Source organism: Anguilla rostrata, chromosome 16 (assembly GCF_018555375.3).
Source record: "Anguilla rostrata isolate EN2019 chromosome 16, ASM1855537v3, whole genome shotgun sequence".
NCBI classification, from domain to species: Eukaryota; Metazoa; Chordata; class Actinopteri; order Anguilliformes; family Anguillidae; genus Anguilla; species Anguilla rostrata.
The window spans coordinates 28924429-28941816 of NC_057948.1; the positions used below are offsets into that span (position 1 = coordinate 28924429).

Consider the following 17388-nt stretch of genomic DNA (forward strand, 5'->3'; position numbering starts at 1 on the left):
TTATAAACTAAATCATGAACATTTCCCCAGAAGACCACTTTCTTATTTAGGCTTAAATGTAAAGTAAATGTTATTAACATACTATACTGTAAGTAAGTAAATTAACCTTTACATCCAGAATATTTATCTTATTAGTATTAGAATTTGTATTATAGTATTATTTATCTTAACACACACATTTTTTTTTAATTTAGACACCAAACCCTCCAGTTCATACCATATCCTCCATTTCTCAGTGTGTGTGTGTGTGTATGCATGCATGATGGACCCACCACCGTATTCACCCAAAACGAACCCAACAAGAGGCTCCGGATTGGACCTAATTAGAAGGTCTGTATTGGGCTGAATCAGAGACTCTGTATTGGCCTGGACTGGTGTGTTGTTGTAACTGTCACTTCCATGTCTTGACCAATGACATATAACCTAGCTCAGCCACAGTATGTGCACTGTTTTCCACTGAGTGGAAGATTATTCCCCGGAGAGCATTACACTTGTAATGCCAATTGCATGCTGGGAGTAAAAACAGACCGCTTCGTGTTTCACCTCTGTTGATTTGTATATGGGACCATAATGTAATAAGTGATGAGTGCAATAAGCCCATTCATTTCTTCATAAACTCTGTAACTTGGATTTGCCAAATCATCAAAATTGTGAAAAGAAAAATGTTACTCAATACATCTATAGAAAAAAAAATGATCACAAAGCATACTTCAGAGATCTGGTGCTGGAGTACATCAAAGTAACATTTTTAAAATAAAATTAAGATTAATATTTTGTTGATCTTAATCCACAAATGGTACACAATGGCAAATATATCTCCTAAGGATTGAACTGTTTTAATTTTCACCCCTATTTTTTTAAATAGTTTTACGCGTGGCAATATACAAAAATAATACGCACAAAGAAAAAATTCATTTTTTAAGTTTCAAATTTCAAGTTTCATTTTCAATAGGACAACCCTTATTGCAAAATCCAGATTCTGATTTTTATTTTCCTTTTTATGTTATTATTAAATTATTTTTGCAAAAGCTCCAAGTTCTTTGCTTCTCAAGGCCACTAATTATTTGTAATAATTACTATCAATTAGTGGCCTTGTACATTATTATAGGAGTATATTAAATAGGATACTCTGATTATAAATAACCAGTTTGTCAATTTAAAAATATCAACCCTTGGGTCAGTTCATGCAGTAAAAGATTTAACAGGTAACCAGGTCAAAACAGAAAGTCATTTCTTGCAGTTCCTTTCAAATCATGAAAGAGAATTCCAACAGTAACAAATGGCAAATAGCACAGACAGAATGATCATATCCTTACTAACAAAGACAAAAGTGACGTGAAATGACACAAAATTTAAAGCCAAATCAACAATCTAGCAAATACACTACAGGCTTACACAACATAAAAAAATTTAATTTGATCTTTTATTATGAAAATAAATTTTGAATGTAAATAGTAAAGAGGCTTGCCATATTATGCATAAGGGCTGAAGTACTTGTACTTGTTGGCAGTAGCAACAACTAGTTGTGAGAAAAATCTTGCCATAAAAACTTATACTTTTATTTTGTTGTTTTATTGTTTTTTTAATGAAGCACAATGGTAATGTTATTATTCTAGACTATTCTATTCCATTAAATATTAAATAGAGCGCATGTTCTGTCTGAGAAAAGAAAGGCCTTCTGATATTAAGAATGTCTGTCAACAGATGGTTCAAATAGTTGGTACTAATTCTTAGAATAATAGTAACCAACAAAACGTTAATTAATGAATTTTAATCAATGACATTTCATATAAAATGTTTCACCCTCAATCGATCAAGCAAACTCTAAAACCTCGGTTAATACAAAGGCCATAACAGGAACGATTTACAATTTATAATTGAATCGATCAGCCGAAGCCTCTCACAAAAGTCAACGGCCAAATCGTTCGCCGAAGCGCTCCGTGTGAACCGCACCGGTTGACGAAGGGGCACCACGCCGAATGCCCGCTACCAGCGTTGGGGTGCCATCTGTTTCCCGCCATGAAAAAAAACCCCACGCAGCATTGCGCAGGTTTAACTCCACCTGTGTGGTTGGCAATGAGCGTTTTTTGGCCTGTGCTAATCTATCAATTCCCCTCTCTGTTCGCAAAACATAAAACAATATTGCCTGCCGTCCCCAGCAGGCCGGGAGTGCAATAAACGTTTTAACTATGAAGAAAACACACTGAAGCAGTTTTGACACCTCTGGGCATTTTTCCGGGGCTCCCGGGGAACGGGATCTGATCACAGGTCAAGGGAAAGTTTGTTGCTTTTTCTTTTTCGGTACCGGAGACAAAATGAGGGCTTAACCTATAATATACTCTACAGGTCCCCTGGTGGCAGTTCCGCTTTTAGTGCCTGGAAATTAGAGTTGCGCTTGCCCTTTGAGCCGAAAACACAGCGCCGGGCGTTTTCTGTGAACTGGAAACCCTCGCCGTGGCACTGAGAAGCTAACAAAGGCCAATCCGTCAATACGTGGGGATTCTTCCAATGCCTGGCGCCCCACTGTTCCACTCAAAAATACAGCACAATGCAGACATTACCCTAATTACGCACAACATCTTCGTAATAAGCACCAAACTCGGATATACATTTTTAATGAAAAAGGAAAAAGGACGGTCAGTACAGTAGGATTCCAAAGTAGAGAGAGACCTAGTTTAAAAATAAGGAAATAAAACGCATTTACAGCTGTGTCCACTAGATCCATTTTGCAGATGCTCTAATGCAGAAACGTTTGAAACGGCACAGAGCGCACAGTTTTATTTACTACAGCAAATGCACTACGTTTGTCGTTTATTGTGTTGCAGGGACAGATCGTTTGTCCATAGTTAAGTGTCCCATGTACACTGTCCCAGGAGAGTAATCAGGACAGTCAACGATGAGACGGAGAGCTGGGTTTCACCCATGCCCCCATACCCGCCCCCCCCCTCCACGATCACAACTTTGTTCCAGCTATAGGAAGTGTCCCAATCAAAGTCCTGGTACACCCCCCCCCCCCCTTCAAAAACCCATATGACAGGATTGTGCGAGGAACTCAACTGCCGTGGTTTGACTCCCTACTGCAGCCCAACTTCTGCTACATTAAAAACACCTGGAAGAGCCTAAGTGAGATTTGCAAGGCTTTAGTCTTTTTTTTTTTTTTTTTTTAAGGTCCGTTACGCCTTTAATACGAAACAGGGGGTCTGGCACCGTGCGCTTTTCCCCCAAAACTGGGGCGTGATTATGCACACAGAGCCTGCAGCCGCCCAAGTGTTCATGCAGGAGCCAGGGGAGCACACATCCCTCTTTCACCGTCCCTTCTGTTTGGAGCAGGTCGGTTTATACGAACTTCTACCTTTTAACATACCGATGACAACCGTTTCATTTGAATGTGCATAACACACAGTACCGACATTCAATGTTTCTAGCTGCACTCACCGGTAGTTGTTCATGGGGTGTAGGCTGCACAGAACAAATTATCCAACAAATGGAACTCAACAAACATGTGATATTCATAACTGTGAATGGCAACACCAGATGTCAAAATCATATACCAGGGAAAGCAGCCATTTTCCAGAAGGCCCCAAGATGGCTTAATGAAATTAAAGGGAGACATAAACACGATTCTTACTGAATATGTCATAAATATAGTATGCATTTCAGAACCAAAAACTGCACTGTAAAACTGCCCCAAAAATATCTGACATTCTGGATAATTGATATAATTACTAAAGGGTGAGTTTTCCGATACACAGTACTCTTTGACCAAAGCAGTCCACTGGAATTAGACATTGAGCAATGCAAGCTAAAAAAAAAATGCTAATCTCCAGTCATCATAACAGTGATACTTCCCATATCATTGTGTATAATGCCTTTATTTACACATTCAAAAAAAAGGAAAGCTTCTTAAGACGGAAGTGCCACCGCCAGCTGTAAAAGCCCCACCTACAGTAAACACAACCTGGGCCTCCCAAAAGTTTTTTTTTTTTTAAACGTAAAAATCCACACACGCGCACACACACACATGCACGCACGCACACACACTGGCACATGCCAAAAAACATACCCTATGCCTCACATGATGCTGTATCCACTTTCAGCAACCAAAACCAGACGGACTATTTTTCCAGCACGGCTAAGCTCTCTTATCTTTCAAAGAAAAGCCCCTTTGATGAGCTCTGTTAAGTGACATAATAATCACAATGTGTATTTGTGTTGCATACATCAATGTCAGCACTGCAGCCCCAAGGGAACTTCATCCAAATAAATAGATCGCGTTACTTAAGGAGACACTTAATGGCATCTAGTATGTATTAAAAGAGTCTTTTGCCGGTGCCCTCCCTGAAATTTACATCCCATTAACATTCCCCATTCAAATAACCACATTATTTCTTGGGAGGTTTTTTTTTTCTTTCCTTTTATAAGTTTCCTTTACTGTTGAATGAAGGCTGTTGATTCCCTGTACGCACACTCCAGAGATACATATCACCAGTCGAGTCTAGACTTTCTAAGCTGCAGTATAAAAATATATACACATCCCAGGAACACCACTGCAGCAAAGGTCTTTTTTTTCCCCTCCACAAACACCTGAAGCAACAGCACACCAGAGGTGAGTTTCCACGCGATACAGTCGTTTCATGTTGAGAAGCAGGAGACTCTACAGCCCATAAGTGAGCACACAAACAGGCCTACCGCTCATTTATACTCCTCCACACAACTCACAGCTCTAATTACCCAACCTCACACAGTAATGTTCCGCACATTACTGTTCCCTGAACTGCCATGATTTCAAACGTACATTTCATTTCAGACGAAGCTCTGCTACGGACGTCAACAGCTATGCGGGGTTGGAAGCACTCCTGCTGCGACAGAGGTTCACATGTACTTGCACACACAAAAAACAAGCAGAACTGATACTGTGGTCAATGCCATTCCTGAACGGAAGCCAAATTCTCCACCATCTTCCCCCTTGATAATACATTTTGGAATGCATAAAAAAAAGACTTCTCGGCTCCTCCTGGGTTTTTTTGTTTATATTAATGCTCTATTTGATATTTTACATTATCATAATCAAAACACCAATAATAATAAGAAACAAGAATAAAATATCCATATCAAGCAAGCCGGAAAGTTCTGACACCTGGCCCGCATGGAATCTAGATATTATGTTAACAAACAAATTAGCATTTAAATGAGTCCAGCATTTTATTCTTCAAGGTTATGTTTTTTATGAATATTAAATTCTATTTTTTTCATGGCATAAGGATTCAATTTCTTCAGCCTGTTCCAGAGGTGTGGTGCATTGATGTAGGAATTGGAGGGGAGGGGGGAGGGGAGAACGGGGGGTACTTTGGAGGGGGGTGGGGTGGCACAATATCACTGATTAATGATGTGGTGGAGAAGGGTGTTCCACACAACATACGAAGAGTCATTTGGCCCACAGATTTCACCCTTCTCACCGCAATGATGAATTAATAGCATGTTTGTGTGAATACTTTCTCCCCCTATGCCGGGGAAAGGGATAAATTAACAAAATGTTTCTCTACTGGTGGAAAAACAGGAGCCCACCTTTAACACACATGAAGATCAAGAGCAGTGGCTGTTTGGGCAGTGTGCTCAAGACAAATGTTATCGCAACGACTGGATGGTCTGGCCCTGTTCATACCAACTAAATGGATAAAAGACAGAAGCATATTATAGTAGGCCAGCCTTACAACAACTGTTTTAACAGCAAACAGCCTTGAGTCAAGAGCTGGTCTCCCAGTTAGTCAGATAAATTTAAGAATATAGTCCCTTCAGAGTATCTGCATCACCAGGACAGGTGTTAATGCCACTGGGTTGCAGGAGGAAGAGGGTCTACATTTCGCCCTTACAGGAAGTAGTGAAGGGGATGTGAATCACAGGATTAGTAAACTGCAGTCCCCCAGCCACTCACAAACCACACAAAAGTGAATGCACTAGTAATGTAAATTACTTATTCAGTAAGATCAACCGCAATAACAAATATACTATACTATGCGACAACAGAAAAAAAAATAATTCAAGAAGTAAATGAAGTAAAACATGTGGCGTGTGCCAAAACTATAAATCTATAGGAAGATCTAAAATGCACAATTATGGGCACTTATCTGCATATCAGAAATGTGTGTTAAAATAGATGCAATTTAAGAGAATCGGGAACAAAAAAATGTTTTTTTGGAAAGACCAGAAAAGCGACGGCAGGGTTTGTATATCAAGATAAGTGCAGTTTTAGGGAGCGGACAGAGGCGGGGGGGGGGGGGGGAGAACAAACCCCAGCGTGTATCTCGGAGCACCTTTCCGTTACAGAAACACCCTCGCCAAATAACACCACGGAGCAAGAAGCCGAACGTTTGTGAAATTAATCTCTCTCGTAATATGCTTGATTCATGAACCCGTACAAACGCGAGTTGTTTTTAATCTACTACTTGCGAGCCCCGCTATTATAATGAAATGTGGATTATCTTGTAAGCCTCGTGATATATGGACTTTTACTGATTCCTGGGCACCGCGTTTACAGTCTGCTAAATATGTATGCAAGTCTGCCAGCAAATAAAGTCATAAAAACCTTTCCCTGAATTACATTAGAAACATAAGTGTTTTCCCCATTTGATGATTGCCTTGCCCGAGGCAGATGATGTCCGTGCGGCTTCGAAGCAGCCGTCTGAATATACCGTGTTCGTTTACTTATAATAATTTAAGATTCCGTGCCTCCACTAATTAGAAAAAATGGCGCAATCGCTAAGCTGTGTACACAGAGATACATCAAACTGAAAAATCACAAAATCGCAGTATGCAGAAAAGGATTTGTAAGAAAAAAAAGTCCTAAAATGTAATATTTAAAAATATCTGCCAGTGAATGAGAGCACTTTCTCAGAATTAATGTACAGATTACAGATATGCTTATATTTACTTTGGGCCTCATTCATACATACCGGTATTTTTAAATATGTGCTCCTTTTTGAAAGTTCTGCAGGTTTATGAATATAAATTAAATCAACATGAATAACACCAAATGTGGGCTGTGTTACCATGTATAAAACACAAGCAGATGTGAGTTAGCTGGCTTGAAAAGTAATTTGTTGCAGTAACATGTTTGAAGCTCATGGACAATAATTAAGCTAGCAAGGCGGTATCAGGAACACTACATACATTATATTGCTTTCCAGACAGTCCTACTGCATATGTTGGTTCTTATAACCATAGCCTGCAGCATTAGGGCACAGTATAGTAGCTGGAATTACATGATAGCAGTAAATAAATGATAAAACACATAGCAAATGAAGGAAAAATTACACTAATGACCATATTAACAATTAAGATCGGTGTTCCATCTTCCTAATCTATACTATAGGTAAAACTGATCTAATGACTAAAATGAACTGAGCATTTATATAGTGTGGCTCTACGTTTCTTACCATTCCACTTTGCTAATGAATGGATGAGCATATGTTCATTTCTTGCAAGCTAATGAGAGTGCTGTTCATAAATAATGAAAGCATGTCACTAATAAAAATTATAAAGAGATGAAAACTATGAAACGTCCAACATACGGAATGATGTGAATAGTATTCATGCAGTGAATTTGTGTTTAACTACTTGATTCTCATCTTCTCCACAGTCCAGATGTACACAGGAATGGGCTGCCTTCTCCAAACACAGAGCTATTCTTAGTTTCAGAATTTGTTCAGAAAACACCAACTGAATTCTTTCATAAAATGGAAAGAAATACTTAATACTACACTGTAATATAGATGTAGCTACATACAGGGGCTCATGGCCATTGAACACCTCCCAAAAAAAATGCAGTATTCCACATGACTCCAAAGTTTTTAAAGTTGACCATCCAAGAGTGTCCTGAAAGGGCTTCCGTATGAAATTGCCCATGATCAGGGCCACAGCTGCTGCACCACGGGGACGCCAAAGGTTTGCCGATTGTGTCAGGACAATTAGATGTCCCTGCTTACATGTTTTGACTGTCTGTTCATAAGAGCAATTCTTCAGACCCCCCCCCCCACCTCACCCACCCTCCCCGGCCTAAATAAACTGCTGACTCACAGATCTGGATATGAAGGAGATGGAAGGGCTTCGTCTGAGTGTCTGTGTGACTCACTGTTGGAATACTTCTGCATTACAGATGAGCTGAACAGACGTCAGTAGGCTGAAAGCTACCAACGCTTCCAAAAGAAACAAAAACAAAAAAAAATGAGAAAAGGGAATCATGCAAAAAATGATTCATTGTTTTTCCTGGGGTTTGATAAAGCCACTTATATCTTCTGCAAATGACTGAAGTTTGGTTTTAAGAGCAGGAGGCTTCAATCTGGTGCATCACATTGCCCACTAAGACAAAGCCATTGTGCTCCAAAATAATTTCACAGCTTTTCTCCTAATCAAGTATGATCATCCAATAAACACACGGACATCAGCAAAGCACTAGCATAAGGAGTCGGTCTTTGCTCTTTTATTTATGCGGAAACTCAAATGCGAAAATCACACACGAGCATTGTTTTTTATGGTTAAAATTACTCCCGAGAACAGGTTGACTTATCGCCATTAATCCAGCTGCGATGAGAGACCTGACTGAGGCCGTCGCCCTGGCATTCTTCACTGACAGATCCGTCAAGGGGAACAGCGGACTGGAAACGTTTCGCCGGCAAATGAATCCCAGCTTTCCCTCTCCCACACCCTTCGCCATCGCGTGTTTATTTACCCCTGAAATCACACTCCACTCCGGGGGCCAGGGCAATTTGTGGGGAATTACAATTTTGGGGGATTTTTTAACGGTCCCTCCCTTTATTTTAACTTTATTTGTTCTTGATATGCATTTACAAAAGGGGCACCCACCTGCTCGACTGGGGTGAGTAAGGGGGGCAGGAGATTTCAGTGTTAAACCGCCCTCGTCAGAGACATCAAGCTTTGAGGTGAGGCTATTGCCACTTAAAATAGACTAATTCAAAAATTCAAAAATTCAAAAAAGCCTCCACCCTTCAAAGAAAATATATATTATTTTCCATCATTACAAATGCAAGACGAAATAAAATGAATATTTATAATGCACAGCACAATTTAATCTACAGTAGTGAACATGTGGCAGGGCAGGGTAAGTAGGAATGTAAAGCATCTCAAAAGTTACACAGCCTCTAACACGGAGTAGCGTCTCTACACATTTGACACTTAGTCTACTGGTGAAAAAGCACAAAGAAAATGAAAACACAAATATTGGTTTTCAATTGCAGGCTTTAGTCATACATGAGACAGGACACGTTGAACTATTTCTATAGCAGCAAGCTTGAAAACTTCAAGCTTTGCCAAATAGGAGCTTTGCAATGGTCAGTAGCTGCAATCCGCTGATTCATGTAAACACTGAGACGGGTATGCATCAAACCCTAAAACCTCCAGCATCATGAAAACGCCACATAAACAATGCACAATGAGCAGGTGCGAGCATATGCTTCCAATTATTTTACGTTGCTAAAGCAAATCTTTTTTTTATCATTTGGTCAGCAATACCAAGGCCCCTGGCTTTTATTAAAGAGACGCAGCCCCTTTTGGCACCGGGTCCGATCGAAGGAGCCAAGTTAAAGAACATAAAAGCATATATCTGCCGGCCTTTAGCCCTGTCCCCATCATTAAGGATTTCTGACGGAGGCTAACTCTCCTTGACAGCGTGCCAGCATAAAGTGCTCCAAGAGTTCAAACAACAAAAGATCAAGGAAAAAGCCATTTAAAAATACTTCTTTAAAAAAAAAAGAAGAAGAAAAAAAAAAGGATTTTTATATTTACATATGTATATAATTTTCTTGATTGCTTAATAGATTATTGACGCAATCATATATTGATTATTACAAATGTTGAGTTTTTTTATAAAAAGCCTGGCATTCTCTTTTTTCTAACATCCTGGAGCAAGTGACAGTGTACAGTAATGTATATACGGTAATTTATATATCCTTAGTTTCTTGACAGGAAAGACTTTGGTGTTGTTCACTCAGAAAATATCGCGTATTAGGCAAAAGAAGGTTTTAGTTTGCTTTTAATCAAATTTAAATTATTCCTACGATAGAAAAATTCCAGTTTGCGGTACCTTTATTTGTTCTTTGAAATCAAGTATTTCCCCTGTAGATTCTAAGCAATTAATCATTTCTATATTTTTTTAAAAACGTAAGCTTTCAACAGGATTCAGTAGTCCTCCTCCTTTGGTCTTAAATGTAAGTGTGAAATGCATGTTGGCACAGAATAAAATATGAAAATATACACATTGATTCCCCAGCTTTGAAAAAGCTTTCTGTATCAGTGCATAAAAGAAAGAAGAAAGAAGAGAGAACTATAAAATATAACATATATATATATATATATATATATATATATATATATATAATATAAAAGTCAAATATTTTTGTTTGTTTGTTTGTTTCTGGCAAAATGGGGCGAGGGGGGGAGGGGCAATTTAAAAATCCATTTAGTGGTCTCTTTTCCCCCTGTCAGTTTGTTATTAAAATTCTGGAAAGAGCGATGCATGTACCAAGCTACAGAAAAAAGGCATAATCAAGCATCTAAACATTAGCCACTCGCACACGAGGTGAAATTACGTGGCGACGGCTTCGCCTCGCTCTCCTCTCCTCTCTCGGAAAGCAAATATGGTTGTGAAATGTATCATGAGAATAATAAAGAAGCCCTTAATCCGTCAGAGAAGCGCGCGCCTCTGTGTGATATTACGGCAAAGCCGGCCGTAGGATTTAGAGATAATGGGTTTGTGTGTCGATGTCTTGCAGGAATCAATGGGAGGAAGCAGGGGGGGGACTAAGAGAGATCCCTCTCAGTCAATTTAAATCAAGGTACCAGAACATTTGTCTTCTGAGGAATAATGGAGGGGATGCTTTGAAACTCGTGCAATTTATGGCAAAAAGAAGGGGGGGGGGATAAATAAAGAAATAAAGTATTAGCCTTCCCCAAGAGGGACATGTTACTAATGTAAGGCAACAGTGCGATTTAAACAATCCTCAATCCAGGGAATAAAAAGCAAACACATATATAATTCTGTTCATATTTCTAAAGAGGAGTGACAAAATTTCAATATGTGAATCCGGCAGAAGCTTTCTGAATGCATATTTCAAGAGCCCTTCGCAAAGCGAACTCCAGCTGCATTTCAGAATGTAGTCAGACACCTGAGCACGCTATTTATCCAATGCCTTAACTATTCACATATTTACAAATATAAAAATAGCATTAAGTGCATAAGCATACAGAATGAGTAATAAGTTTTAGGTCAGACTGATCTCTAGGAAGAATATTCACCATAAAGACAGAAATCAAATGCATAAGGAAATGTAGTCGTTTATTCGTAAAATAACTTCTCAAACAACGAGAGATATTGCATTAAAGCACAGCATTGGATAATAAAGTGAAATATCCCTAATATATAGAAACAATGGTGATCTACACTGTGCTGTGCCTGCACATTCTACAACTGCACATACATGCACTCATGCACACACACCAACCACACGCATGCATACACATGCATGCATGCACACGCACGTGCACTCCCCCCACACACACACACACACAGAACTGGGAGGAAAATAAAGTATTAGCTATATGTATATTTATAATATATGTGGTATAATATCAGTTTTCATAGTTCAACTACAGCAGTTGAAAGATGGCATTCTGAAAACAAATGACATTGTTCTGCAGTCTAGCCATTATTCCTGTCACAACATGAATTAGATTTTTTTAAAATTTCACAAAAAAAAAAAAAACAGAAGCTTTATACATTACATCAGATTTATTTAAAATGGTACCAGAGGCAGCTTAACCTCCTATTATCAAGGGATGTATTTTCATTAGCTGGCATGTTAAATTATTCCTAATCTGGTGGTATCGCATGCGTTTCTACATGCATGCACTTCTTTTAATATTCATGATAAAATTCACACCACGGTACACTGTGGCTATGACACTGATTACATCGGTGATATGACTATTTACACATTCCTTTCAATGGAAAGGCTGATAAGATGCAGGCCATCGCCGGCGAAGTCATGTTGGGACTTTTCTTTCCCCCATATTGCAAATGAAGGAGCGCAGATCCTTTGGTAAACAGGAGGCAGTAACAATGCTCCATTATTCAAAGCCTGGAGGAAAGTGCCGCGTCCCGATGGCTGACCTCGGAAACAGTGTGCGGCTTCCTCTCGGGCCCTGGGAAAGGAGGGCTGCCCGCCTTTCGGCGCTCGCAGAGTTAGAGCAGCGTCCTCGAGCCCGGGGGCGGACTGCAACGCACAGGGTCAGCGTTTCGCTCACCCCCCACCCCCCACACCCCACACACACACACACAGTGCCCTCCAGAGACCTTCGCTCGCCATCACAACAGCCGTCCCAACCGGTCGCCGAGGTGACACGGGAGGTTAGCGAGCAAACCCTGGGGGGCTCGTCTTCTCAAAAGATTTAGTTACAAATAAGTTTGGTCTTAGCAGAGCAACCAAGGACACATGAAGCATCTAGTGGGGTTCAACATGGGCTCACTCTAACCTAGCGTACGTTATCATTTATCTAGAATATCGCCGACGCGTATTCTACAGAAAACAAAAACGCACTAGCAAATAAGGAGCAGAGGAATAAAATGCAGGCAGAACTGCTGCCGTGCGCTGATGGAGACAGAGGTGGGGCGACAGACAGCTTTCTCCATCACTTCCCCTCGCGCTCTTAGCGAAGAGTGCGCGGAAGTCTCAACTTGCATCCGAACCTCTCACTCCGCACGACATCCCGGGGTATAAAAAGCGTGCCGCCGCGCCGAAAATAGAGGCGCAAAAAAAAAAAGAAGAAGAAGAAGGAGAAGAAGGGTGAATGGAGGCAGAGAGCATCGCGTTCTTGTGTTACCTTTTCAAAACGGCCAGAGGCCGCGGCAGGGGGCGAGAGAGTGGATTACCGGCCGCTAAAAATAAACGCGAAATATGCTTTCTGCTCTCCGGACTGATAATGAGGCGTTTAGGGCACTGGTTTGGGTTTCTGGGGCGGTAACAGTACACCTCCTCCAGCGGCCCACGCGGATGGCGTGCAGTCAGATCGGGGGGGGGGCGGCTGACTGACTTCCTTCATGGTGAGGAGCAGGAGGAGGGATCACACCTCTTCCACACACAAAAAGTACACTTTTAAATGCATTTTACCAAGTCATTATTTCAGCATCTCAGTAATCCAGAATATAAACTTCCACTAACTCAGGCTATAACAAAGACCATTATCCTTTCGCGCCGCCCCCCCCATCTCTATCTAATAAACTGCTAAATATTTTTTTCCAAAAAATTTTAAAAAAGAGGGAAATGTTGACCCATCTCAAAATTGAACATCAAATCTCAAACAGAGACATGCCTGAAACCCTAATCCCTGACAGCACAGCAATATTGGTCAAATTACGAACTACTACATCACAGTGCGATGCTCATGTTGTGCAGTAACACAATAACACACACAATGCAAAAAAATTCCACAACTTAAAACACTGCGTCTATAGTTTCTCAGTACTCTGAGGATTTCATCTGCCGCTGCAAATAATTTTTAACGGAAGCAGTGAATTTCACTGAGAGCAGTGAATGAAAGCGTCAGGCTGAATGAACGGTCATTAATAATAATAACAAATATAACAAGTGTAAAAAAAAAAAAAAAAAAGTTTTTGAATATCTCAGGGAATATTCAAGTGGGAGTTCTGTCTGCGGGAGGGAATTTGTGTATTGAGCACTACTTCACGCACGCTGACACAAGAGTTTCTCCTTCATAAGATTTCATTTCTGCTTAGCCTCAAATTAACCGCTTGCTTACGGAAGGGGGGGGTGGGACGGTGTTACTGCGTTAGGTGGAGGGACCGAGGAACCCGAGCTCAGGCTTTTTCAATCACTCTGGGACCGGGCCAATTTAAAGTTGCGTCGCATTAAAGAGTAAAATGTCAGCACAAGCTTCTTTTGTCACTTTAAATTACATTTGTTATTGTCCTCGGGTTAAGGGTTATTTTTCCCCCTTCCTCTATTTCCTTTCCTTTCTCTTCCGCTATTTCTGTATTCGGTGGGATTTTTTTCAAGATGCTGCTAACTTGTGACATCACCGGGTTCACACTACGAGCACCAAAGGCGCTCGACTCAGTCTGCTAACTATGTCGCTAAACGGCACACGACTCCATCACTGTTTGGACGCGGAACCCCATTCGCAGGTAGAACCCCATCAGCGAAATGTAGCGTAGGATCTGGAGAGAAAGCAACTGACGCCAGATCGGCCATGTTTTGCTTGCTATCAGAGTTAGAGTTAAGGCAGACAAACACAAATATCACAGTTTTAGTTTTCCACCACAGTTCTGTCACTTGCAAAATTCACAGCCTGGAGGCCTGGAGAGAAACACATGCTGGGATTCCCTATAAATTAATTATTTTTATATTTATATTTTAGCAACTTGACAGACACTCATACCCAGAGCGAATCATACGGCTTAAGATTCTTTACACAGAATTAATAGATCTGGATATGTACTGAAGTTATTCCAGCCACGTACCTGGCTCACAACAGCAGCGCCCCACCTGGGGCTTGAACCTACAACCTCAAGTTAAAAGCCCCATTCCCTACCAATTATGCCACACTGCTCCCCCCCAGATGGGAAACGGTCTCTGTGTACAGTATCAGCCGCCGTATAAAACCCAAGCTGGCATGACATCATTCCCAGGCTTTAGGTACTGTGGCTGGATCCACATGGAATCCACAGGGAATAGACACTACAACCACTCACACTACGAGGGAAGGGGCCAGCGCTTTCCAAGCACCTTTCCTATCGGCCAATACTGGTCCTTTCATTTGTGGACCTCAAATATTCAAGTAAAAAAATAACAACAAAACATGTATGTAGAAAACTGGGGGTTTTAATAATAATATCTAATATCCCTTTGACAATACCAGCCATTTTTGCCCAATGTTTAATTATTTTGCCGCAGTATTCAGTATGCGGCAGAGACAAACGTATATGTTGTTTACAGACAGCTAGGGGGGAGGGGCTTGGGGGGTTGACGTGGCCCGGGGTTTGGACTGGAGATGCTCTGTTCTCCCGCCCCCTCTCCCGCACAGCTCGGGACGCTCTCGGGCCGTCCGCTCGGCGCCCCACGTTCCCGCTCCGACGCTCTCTCTCTCTCTCCCCGATCGGCTCCGCTGACGTTCCTCCTCCCGCCGCCGCCGCAGATGCGCTAGCGGCCGCCGCTCTCCGCGGCGCGGCTCAATTAGCGGCTCTTCAGCGCGCCGTTTAATTTCCCTTTCATCCCCGTCCAAAGGCCCCCGCTTTTCAAAACGTGGAGTGCTCAACGAGTCCCTTTCTCCCAGCGAGGGTCCGTATTTACTCCTCATCCATTTCAAACAAGGCCCTTCGTCACGAGTGCCATCTTGAGTGTTCGGGCTTTTTATGCAGATTTCAAATCGCTGCAGCCTTTTAAATTAAAATGGAGAAAAAAAAAAGTTTGGAGGGCAGATGGAACTTTTGTTGCGAGCGTGCCACTTGAAGCAAGGGAAGAAGTGGGCAGATTTGAACAGATTTACCTTCTCTCTGCTCGACAGTCACAGGCTGAGTATTTTCTGTACGCGGCATAAACTGAATGTGTTCAAAACAAAAATTTAACTACAGCTTTCTTTTTCAAAATTCAAGGAAATGCTAAATAAACATCCATGAAAACACTATAAATACTTACTCTTAATTCTTAATGTCTCACAACAGAACAGTACCAGACTTCTGGATGGACATAAGATACTCCATAAATGTAAACAGCAGACATAAATATTGTCAAGTTGAATATTGTTTTCTGTTCCAAATTTATTTAAAAGAAATAAAATTAAATAGACATGAATTGCAAACAAAGACAAGATCCAAATGTACAAAGCACTTCCAAATCTGTGCCTCACACAAGAGGCCAGGCCTCAGTCGCTGGGGTTTGCAGCAGGAATTAAATGAACTAAAGCAGGACTATAAACGTGCTCAGTGTAAGTTACATTTACCGCCTTTTAAAGTAATGTATCGGGCAATAAAGCTGCTCCCCGCGAAATTGATGCGCCAACTAAAAATTCTATCTGGTCTAAATTAATAGGAATTTAATGCAAAAGTAACCACATTTAGATAATATTTTCTAATTCAATTTCTCTGATAAATGCCTCCGTGACAATGCAGCAACGCCGAGAGAGAGGGAGAGAGAGACAGAGAGAGAGGGAGAGAGAGAGAGAGAGAGAGAGAGAGAGAACAGAGAGGGAGAGAGAGAGAGACAGACAGAGAGAGACACAGAGAGACAGACAGAGAGAGAGAGAGACAGAGAGAGACAGGGAGAGAGGGAGAGAGACAGACAGAAATAGAGAGACAGAGAGAGAGGAGGAGGCCGGGGCAGAGCAAAGCTCCAAAAGTAAACCGTTCCTCCCGTAATGCACAGTTAATGTAATTACGGCTGTTCCGGTGTTTTAGGGGGCCTCTAGCGCACCCGCTTCACAAACACCCCGACACCGCGGGGCTCCGGACAGCGCCAGCTCCGTGAGCTGAAACAATAGCGCGCGCGTTTCCCACCCCCCCATACCCCCCGCACACGTGCGCTCTGCCCCGGCTCGCTGACTCACCAGCAGCAGCAGCGGCGGCGGCGGCGCGGGGGTCACAGGCACGGGGCGCCGGTTTTGAAAGGCTGCCCGGTGGAAAGCGTGCGGCTCCCCAGGCTGATCTACGGGGGGGATGCTCGGTTCCGGTCCCCGTGGCTGTAGTCCAGCTGGCAGCCAGCGCTCGCCGCTACAAAAACCCACACAGCTGTGAATCACGCACAGCACGCTGGACTATATCAATTATACTATTAACTACATGAGCAGCGTCTGAATTATGATACAATCGATGGTATTAATGGTACTGTAAACACGGATGTATAATACAGCAAAATGGTATGGATGCAGGATCTGAGGCCCACCCTTTCAAAGGTGATGAGTGCGCTGCAAAAAACAGCACTTTCAATGTGCCAATGTAAAATATTAAACCGAGTAAAACAACCTAACATAGAAACAGGCCTGATGCTTTTAACAGGACCAGCCATGGGAGCGCAAGCAAGTTACAAAACGTGCAACAGTCACAAAGTTCTTTTTCCCAGTCATTTACTTTAATTCACCCGGAGCGGTGAGCCGGTGACCGATGCCTGATTGGTTCACAGACACTATTGTTTCCAGACGTCTCCAGACTAGGGCCAAGCAGTTTCTAGCACACGAGCACAAATATCGTCTCTGCGCTGTATTCTCACATGACAAATTTAGCCAGAACATCACTCAGAGGAAACGCCACATTGCAGCAGTTCGCAGGACACGCATGACTTCGCTGAACACGACGGACATTACCGAAAG

At 41.8% G+C, this 17388-nt stretch overlaps 1 protein-coding gene across 5 annotated transcripts in view; it reads right to left on the minus strand.

Annotated features, from left to right (window-relative positions):
- wwox (WW domain containing oxidoreductase) overlaps window positions 1–17388 on the minus strand; it is a 306560-nt gene that overhangs the window by 256905 nt on the left and 32267 nt on the right. Inside the window, exon 6 of one of the 5 annotated variants that reach the window (XM_064313817.1) lies at window positions 14947–15463. The exons of the other annotated variants lie outside the window; for them this stretch is intronic. Within the exon in view, the coding sequence (XP_064169887.1) occupies window positions 15449–15463 (15 nt within the window). The 3' untranslated portion in view covers window positions 14947–15448. Of the gene's footprint in view, window positions 1–14946; window positions 15464–17388 lie in introns of those variants that run through there. 5 annotated transcript variants of the gene reach the window in all.